General features: G+C 39.2%; 1 protein-coding gene across 4 annotated transcripts in view; it reads left to right on the top strand.

Moving 5' to 3' along the window:
• The window catches only part of THSD4 (thrombospondin type 1 domain containing 4), a 236,479-nt gene that overhangs the window by 44,308 nt on the left and 182,977 nt on the right, over positions 1 to 9,194 (top strand). For all 4 annotated transcript variants that reach the window (XM_057371864.1, XM_057371865.1, XM_057371868.1 and 1 more), the window contains exon 5: positions 1,584 to 2,013. In XM_057371864.1, the coding sequence (XP_057227847.1) occupies positions 1,584 to 2,013 (430 nt within the window). The remainder of the gene's footprint in view (positions 1 to 1,583; positions 2,014 to 9,194) is intronic.

Below are 9,194 nucleotides of genomic sequence, written 5' to 3'. Positions count from 1 at the left end.
GGGGGGCAGAGATGAAAGTTTAACATAGCTCAAACTACTCATTGTGGTTATCGTCCAGCACCATAGGAGAAGTGTTCATGCAGCTCTAAAGTGTGGAAGTTCTTTTCCCAAGAAACAGTCAGTGTATAACTGCTGATGGCAAGGAATTCTTTTCTTTACCTCATGGGAGAAAAGTATGTCCTTCAAGGCCAAACTGTGTTATTTTCGGCGGCATAAGACCACTATCACAAATTTCCTGGCAGAATATTGCTTCTTCTAAGCATCCACTTGCTTCAGACGTGGGGTGGGGGAGCCAAGCCTCTTCYCCCTTTTTTTGGCTTCTGTTCAGTTCAGTCCAGTCCTCCAAGGCTAGGTTTTTCTTAGAGCAAGATAGCTCTCTTTTTTTATACAGGTCTCCCATTGAAGAAATWGTCCTTTCGAGAACAGCTTGTTTTCTCCATGTTCAAGCACCAYAGCTATAGCACAGCACCGTCTTCTCCYTACTGTGATCTTGGGTCTCCATTTTTTTCTTACATCTCCWCACCCTCCTGCTCTGTTTTTCCCCAGTGCATGATACTAAAACTAAATACCAACAACCTAAAAACTACATGGCAGCCGTGCTCTATCTTATTTTGAATTCTTCTTAAGTACAAGACCAAACGTCATCACAGAGGTGCAACTGCCTGTGCARTTGGCCCAGGCCTGACCAGCAGCCTGTCCATCAACCTCAGAGCCACAATGGATTGGTTCTGAAACACAGGGGGCAGGGCTCCTTTTGCTGGAGAAGAAGGAGAAAGCTTCTAGAACTTCATCACAGGAGCCATMTTTGTGGTTTCTTGTTCCCATCCCCCYACCACTAAAAATTGGACTGAGTAAAATCWGGACACTCCCTCAATGCCAAGAACCATTATACTATTTTTCTCTACTGTAACTACCCAAAGCCTGCTTTGGCAATGGCTGTCATGGTCACAGAGCAGATTAACAGGGATAAACACTTCAAGAGTTCTGGTCGCTTATCTGCCAGGGCAAATCAGCACTCTCGCTCACACGTCTTGAGCCAGGAAGATTGATTAAAAGCCCCACRTGGCCGTAAGGCTTGAATGTGAGGTAAATGACTTTCAGGGTTCCCATCTAACAGGAGTCCTGGGAGAATATAAGACTTGGGAAGAAAACAAAACCAAATCAAAACAAACACAAAGAAAGGTCCCTTTGATSTGGGTGGCTGTGTGACATCTGTAACTCTTCTGTTTCTAGAAAGTAAGTATGCCAATTTATAATCTCTGGTTTTCAATGCAGTTTAAGTCTATTTTGCATATATATTAAAAACATAAATACATTTTATGTACAGAAAGAAAGTTGATGGTGTCTCCCTTCCCGAGCTGCAAGTATCACCCAGAACAGCTGTATTCACACATTGCTCTGAATTGGAAGAAGTGGTTTTTGCCAACTTTTTATCAGCTGCAGCATTTGGAATCAAGGCTCTCTGAGATTCCCAGTACATCAAGCTAGACTACATCTTGTACTTATTTATAACAAGTCATGTAGATAACTAACTGCTCCTTTMCTTATGGATTCAGTAACTTTCTTTTTCTTTCTATTTTTAGAAACAGAAACAGAAACCCTATTGGTCCAGGAAAGTATGGATATGGAAAAGTGCCATACATTTTACCTTTGCAAACTGATACTGGGCAGCAGCCTCAGAAGCTGCGCAGGCAGCGGCAGTCGTCGAGGAATCACCTATTCCACCAGAGTCCGAGTCTCATGAGCCCCTACAGCCAGGCAGCTGCTCCTTCACTGCAGCACAGGAGTCTTTATCAAGAAGCAAGTGAGCCTCAGGCGGGACCCCAAGTCCTGGGGCCCTCAGTTTATCAGTCACCTTCATTTCCTGTRTCTCAAAGTCTGTTCCATGGCAGTGACTCCAACCCCCATGGCCCTGCCTCCCACCAGGCCCTGCAGGGRCAGCCCCAGCCCCAGAGAGCTGCAGCCATCGTGTGCATTGGCGCCTACAAGCAATATAAACTCTGCAAYACAAATGTAAGTCTGCTTTTCCTGGGTTTCATGTTACTGGTTTTCCATAATATGCAAAATGTTCACCTAATCATCAAGTTAAGTTGAATTTAAAAAAAAAATTAGTTTTATGAAATGTTTTGTGAACTTGTTTTAGTGTCTTGGGGAATATTGAAAGTAGATCCATAAAATTATAGTTACCTAATACTATACCTGCAAGGGTTTTAAGTAGTCAATTAACGTACCGGTAATAACTACAATTGTAATTGGACAGGAGAAATTGGTCTTTTTGGTGCTGAAACCTGAGATTTGAGATAAGGATAGTAATTGAGAGAGGTAATGGTACAAACATGGGCTGAACAATGTCAGAGAGTGGAATAATCATGGAAAATTTTTGTTGTAATTGCGGTGATGGGACAAAGGATGGATTTAGTGTAAATTTTCCACTGCCATTTGGTATTGTGATGTTATTTTGATTTTTTTGGGGGGGGGGGATTCTTTTTCAGCAGTAGAAACAACCTGTGATGAACTGACCATAAACCCCATTTTGTCTCCCCATGCCACTGAGGAGAAAAACTAGATCTGGGAAGAAGGGAGGGGTGGGGGGAAGGTGTTTGTGAGATGTTTTATGTCTCATTGTCATGCTCTGGTTTTATTTGGTAATAAATTCAATTAATTTCCCCAAGTCAGGTCTGTTTTGCCTGTGACAGTAATGGGTGAGTGATCTCTCCTGATCATTATCTCAAGGACCCATTAACCCTTTGTCATATTTTCTCTTCCCTGTCCGGTTGTGATAGAGTGGCTTTAGTGGGTAAAGCCACCCAGTCAGGGTCAAACCAAGTCACAGACAATCTTTATGTTTTTCTGTGAAAGAAATTGAAAAATGGAGTTTGAATAGGCCATATTATGAAGGCTGTCTACTTCTCAGTCCTGTAAGATGAGGTTATGCTTTTGCAAGTCTTAGTCATGTTCTRAACAGCATTTAGTACCAGCCCCCAGTAGCCTGGATCACTCCAGTGTCTTTCCATGGTGCTCTGTGCATGCTGAGACAGATGCTACTTTTATCAGCATTCAAGTTCTGCGTGCTTTGATTTTGGCTTCCTRATTTATTGGAGTGAAAATCTATTCTGTGTTAATTTTTAAACAAAACTTAATCTGTTATTACTTGGTTGAAAGATGTTTGGCTAAATGGGTGTAGCTGCGTGCTCTGGGGCAGTCTCCCATTGTATGTGGGAGGCAAGTGAGGTTTTGTTCTTTGTCCCCATTAGTGGTTTTCTTCCTGCTAAAATTTTCCTTTTCTGCCTGTGCCATTTTAGTATTTCCCAAAGTATATTTTTTGATAGGTTTTTCTTATTTGGACTGCTAATTAACTTAATGCTGCAAACATGAAGAAACCAGTATTTGGATATTAGAAGCAGAATGTTCAGGGGAAGTCTGGAAATGTTGACATGACAGGCCTAATTTTTTCGGGGGGTGAACRTCTGATTCTTCTGCCTCCTAGAAACTCCCTTTCGTTTAGTGGAAGCTGCATAGTGGAGATGTAACAACAGAACACAGGGTAACAAAAACACAAGCTAAACAAATCAGATGCGTTCCTTTTTGCTTGTTAGTGTAGCAGTTATTACACTTGCTTTATTTATGAATAAAGTCCATTGATTGAGACGAGAGCAGTTGATTGAAAAGACCTAATGTCAAGAAAGCTTTAGTGTATTTGTCTGGAATGGAAAACATGAAGGGCTAATTTGAGCCTCTGAGAATAGTCTCTGGGACAAATTGCTCTTTTGAAAAACACTTTCTGTTTTTTGAAGGAAATGGGAAATGACCTTAGTGCATGGGCATTAATTTGGAAAGTTTTCTGAGCTGAATTTGCTCACTGTGTCCAAGCGATACATGAATGTCCCAGTCTTTTTTTCATCCCTCACACATGAGGGCACAAAGTTGGACAGTATTCTTCCTGACTTAATGTGACAAAATTGTTTCCAGGAAAGAGGTCTTTTCAGAGGGCAAGGGGTAAGAAATGAAGAAGTTAGAAATGAGGTAGAAGAAAGAAGTAATCCAAGATTGCCAAGGTATGGAAACAGAAGGTTTGTAGAGGACATTTGTTGAGTGTGGTGAGTGGGCTGGAGAGTAGAGGGCAGTGAGCTTGTGGGTTGGACAGTGGTCACACATGCAGTCAGCATGGTGAGGGCCATTGGCAGATCTCCTTTGGTAGAAGGGAGCAGGAGTGAAAATATTTTCATTTTGATAGTAGAATCTGTTGTTTAAATAAAAGAATTCAATAGATGAAAACATAAGTGAGTACACTGCTGCTGCCTCTGCCATTGTTGCCTCTATAAATGCAGTTCTAAAGAAATCTTTGATTATATTACAGGAAACCTAATAGCTAAGAGAAATTGTAGCTGAAGCAGCTTCTCCTAGGCATATAACTCTACATAGAGACATTCTGTATTAAGTAATGTTTCTGTTACCCTTGAAGAGGCTGTAATTGCTGTTCAGGGTTATTTTTGTCCCTAGAATGTGGTAATTAATGTAATTATAAAAAAGAAGTTACTAAGAACAGTTTTAGTATAAAGACCAGGATGAGAGCAAAACAAGGCTGATAGTGTTTCACTTTGTTTACTTGTTCTTGCTGATTAAATGCTTCTGCACACGGGCTTTAATTTAATTTATCAGCAACAACATGTACCAATGGTCTTGCCAGCAAGCAGAGAACAGTATCTTTTTATTTCTTTTTCTTTTCTTTAGTTCTTTCTGGAGCATACCAGAAGTGAAAATCTTACTTAGTGAAAGTATTCTGTTAACCCTTATCCTGGTATTGGGCCACTCCCTCTACAATTTCTCCTAAGGGCMACTAATTAATAACAAATTAAGTTAATCTGCCTTGGTCCATTAGGTCATTTCCTCATTACTGTACCTTTATTGTTTTTTAATTGATAGCTGAACTCATTTCAAATGACTGTCAGATTGATTCATAAAAGGTAAATTTGGGGGGTTTGGTTAGGGAGAGCCTCAGAAGTGCTTATATTTGTTCAAGTGTTCCTGCAGGCTGTTAAACCTATTTTCTTATGTGAATGGCTTTCCCTCTTCAGCACCTTGAGAATATGGTCACCTCAGAACACACAGCTGCCTGGTCACCTTSTTTGAAGGAAATGGGCAGTAAGCATCTCTCCTTTACACACACAGCTCTGACAGATCTAACTGAAACCATTAGCTACCTGCAATACAAGAGTCTTCCAAGGTAGTCTCTATTCCTTTGGAAATAAGGAAGTAGTGAGTAAATCTCCCTTTTGTCCCCCTGCGTTAAAGGGGAAAGAATTATAKGGATGTGTGGTTGAAGTAGAATTTGAATTTGGCCTTCTTTGCATGGTTTGTCACCAGAACAGAGGAAGCAACTCAAATGGAGCATTTGTTTACTGAGCCTTTCTGTAGTCAATTGTCTCGAGCATTGCCAAGTCACTGGCTCTTGGTGAGTGCMTGAATGTGTGAGAATATATTTGTAAATTAACTCCAGGCTCAGGTCGCTTAGGCAGTGTACACAAGGAAGCTTTCAGGCTTCTGGATATTCCAGACTACTTAAGGTATTTTCAGCATGAAGAGTGGTGGTAAATAAATGTAAAATGTGAATTGTCTTTCGCTATGGCTTGAGGTATGTTTTTGACCATATTTATGTAGGACTTTGAAAAAGTCAAGGTAAAATCTATTAAAGAGTAACTCAGTGTAATATTTATGGATAAAATTTTGCTGAGCTTTTCCAGTTTCATTCCTGGTTGCTAGCTTGCCCGCTGGTTCATGTGGATTGCTGTCATGTCTCCACTTACACTGTGTTGTTTTTCTCAGTATTTTATGTGACTGATGTTTAGCAAGAAGTCAATTGTGTTGTGATGAAGTGTCTAGATAGGATCAGAAGGCAGTGATTACTTCTGCTGTCTTGGCCTATCTCCTCAGCTATGCTGTTGTTCCCCCTCTGCTCTTAGGATATGTATGTATCCTCCTCTGCTGTTATTCTGGTAGCACAGCTATGGAAAATCCTCTGCTTGGATCTGTGCTCCTGTGTGCAGAGCACTTAAGAATGGCACCTGAGCAGGGAATGTGAAATATCTGAAAAGACAGTTTTGGAAATGGAAAGAGGTTTTACAATTGGAGAGATGAGGTGAGGGAAAAGGTCCAGGGTAAATCCTCAGCTCTGTTGTGATGGGATAAATTAAAATACTTCATTTCCCAGAGAGTCTTGTTGATGACACAGATACTAATTTTGATTGGTGTGAGTTAAAACTGTGSCATTGAAAGGCTTTTTTTGGATGCAGAACCCTAATTAAACAGAATTACAACGTTCTGCAGGAATGTGTTGAGTCCATTGAACAGTGATGTGCTTTTCTGTCACAGAAGCACATGGGTAGGCCTTGGCAGGGTCCCCTGGCACCTGGAATCTTGGGCCATCCACCAGGTTGCTGGTGTTCTGCCCAAGCAGTTTTGAAAGTTTTCCACTTTACAGAAAATGAAACATTTCCAGCGTTTCAAGTTTTAGCTAAGGTAGRAATGGAAGTGTTTAATTTTGTATGGAATAGAAAATGTAATTCCCAGACAAGTAATTTCAGAAGTATTATGGGATGCTGCAAGTGTGAATTCTTTAATGTAGTTAGGATGCTCAGGTATTGAGATGAAGGCTAACAAAAGACCATGCATTTTTTAGKTGAACTTTTTTTTTTAGACTGAAAAGGCCCTTCTTATTCCCAAGGAGCTACTGTGGGGTTTATTTTTTCTCATTTTGAGATTTGTATAGAGTGTTTGACATAAGTGGCAAAGTGAGGTTTTCCTGAGGAAATTTAAACTTGACTTTATGTGAGGAATTTTCCATGCAAACACCGTTGGACTGTGTGTAGGTTTGGTAGTGTGACATTCCATGGGTATATAGGAAACTTATTGAAAGCTTGCATTACTTTGAGTTGTAGAGACTTTTTTTGACTGTTTTGCTATTTGCAGCAGAGTTATGTAAATATTAATTCAGAAAGATTTGTCACCGGTACAGGCTGAACTTACCAGGGGCTGGGACAGAGATATTGCTCTTAAAGGGTCTTACATAGTTCTATCAGTTGTCACTTGTGTGCAAAAGTCACAGAGAGACATCTTTAGTAAAGCTCTTGGGCCACAATTGTTTCCTCTGTGTCTCTGCACCGTGGCTTTATGACATCYCTTTCAACAACTGAGAATTCTGGGGGTTAGAAAGTATTTTGCATTATGACATTCTTATTAGAACTTAACTAATTATAGGAAACTGTCTGCCTTAAATAATCAGAAAAAAACTATGTTGGAATAACTTTAAAAGCTCTCTCAAAGAGTTTTATTCCGCAAGTGTGCTCTGTWCTTGTGGCAGTAATACAGAGTTGGCTGTTTTACACAGATTATTACTAGGTTAATTGCTTACTAATCTAGTAAAAAATTTATAATGAGTCCAAAATCACACAGTTCAGAAAACCTTGATGTCTAGAGACATTTCAGTTTTAACTAAAAGTTGAGTTACTTACTTTGGTCAATAAATCTAAGCCACTTTAAAATAATTTAACATCTAGGAGTGCTCAAGTCATGCCCTGTTGTGACAAGWAATATGAAAGCACAGACCAAAAGGAAAGATGCAGGAACATTTGGTAATGTATACATGGCTACAGCCATATCCTATATTCTCCARGTCAGGGAGAAGTGACCCGTGGGATCTGTAACATTCTTATGGATGAGATTTTTGACTTTATTCGAAGGTGGTAAGATAGAAATAAAATACAGTAGAGCCTAGGATAGAATAAAAACCTTAAGGGAATAAAACAGAAATATTTCATTAGAAAACAAAGGTTGAGAGTATATATCAGTGATAAAAATCTACTTAATGTGTTAGAGTTAGCCAATTTATTTGCATTCAGTGTCACTGATATATCTGGGGTTTAGCTTTAATGTTCTGGGGTCTGAATTTTCCAGAGATTCTGTCAACTTCCTAATATATGTTTTCTTGATTTTTAATGTACAAGAGTACTTGAAAAGGTATGGTGGACAGTAGTACTTCAGTATCTTATGGTACTGCAGGAAGCATTGAGCTGCCTTGTTCTTCTGTGAGGTTTATTTTGAAGTTCTGAGCCTGGTACATGGGTTTCATGATGTATCTGGAGAAGTCTGCCTCAAGTGGAGTGAATTTGCCTCTAAGAATAGCTGGATTATTTTTGTTTAGTRGTAGTGTGACATAAAAATGTTAATAGTTCATCTAAGTGCCTTAAAATCAAAATACAAATCAGTTGGCTAAAGCTTTTCTTTCCTAACTTCTTGGTGAACTATGAATGGGAGGTTTCATGTAGCAGTTGGAATTGTCTGAGAAGTTACCTTGCTAATTCTTGGGGTAAATGGAATACATGTGTCACAGAGAAGAGGAAAGAGGAAAAAGATCCATGGTTATTCCATCACTTCATCAGTTATGAATACCAGCGTTAGCACTTCAAATGCTGTGGACTGATTTGGAAACTTCATTGGGAGACTGTTGAAATGGAGCAGGCTTTATTTGTTCTGCAATGGAACAGGATTCAGGGTGATTTAGATTGCCTGGTTATCATTCAGATATAACTTTTGTGCCATGTTTTAAAGAGGAAAGTCATCAGTGAAAATTGGGACTTTAGAGTTGCARCCAGATGGTTGCATTCCTCATATGTTTGTAGTTTTGTTTAATAGTGTATTGTAAATTTGAGTAGTTGTCATTTATCAATATAGACAAGTGTTGTGGGAGAGATTTTAAGGCATTCCTTGTCTTTGTTTCTTCTTATCAATTCATATTGACAAAAGTGTTTGTCTGGAATTCTGGTGTGGAATTTTTCAACACTCCCATAATTTGAACAAGAAATGTGCTTTTTTTTCATATGTTAGTTTAAATGCATCCAGGTTTTTGAAGCAGAGGAGGCTGCAGATGTCGTGGCTAATTTAGAAGTAACTTTTTAATGCTATTTTTATGAATATTTGTTTACCATTGTATTAGTTACAGGTATGAAAAACACCATCTGTCAGGTGTCAGTATCTATTTTGGTACATGAAAGGTGTAGTCTCTTCCTAGTATTTTTAGGAGATTAGTTCTGTTATTGCTGGTATCAATGCATAAGTTTGAGACATTTTCAAGCCAGATAGCAAGAAAATAACATAAATTACATAAATACAGGAACTTATGCTGGAAATACCACCAGTAC

This window comes from Malurus melanocephalus, unplaced genomic scaffold, assembly GCF_030028575.1.
Source record: "Malurus melanocephalus ecotype Western Australia unplaced genomic scaffold, MMel_1.1 scaffold_160, whole genome shotgun sequence".
Taxonomy (NCBI): domain Eukaryota; kingdom Metazoa; phylum Chordata; class Aves; order Passeriformes; family Maluridae; genus Malurus; species Malurus melanocephalus.
Note: the sequence above shows the minus strand (reverse complement) of the source record. Positions and strands in the feature narration are given on the sequence as shown.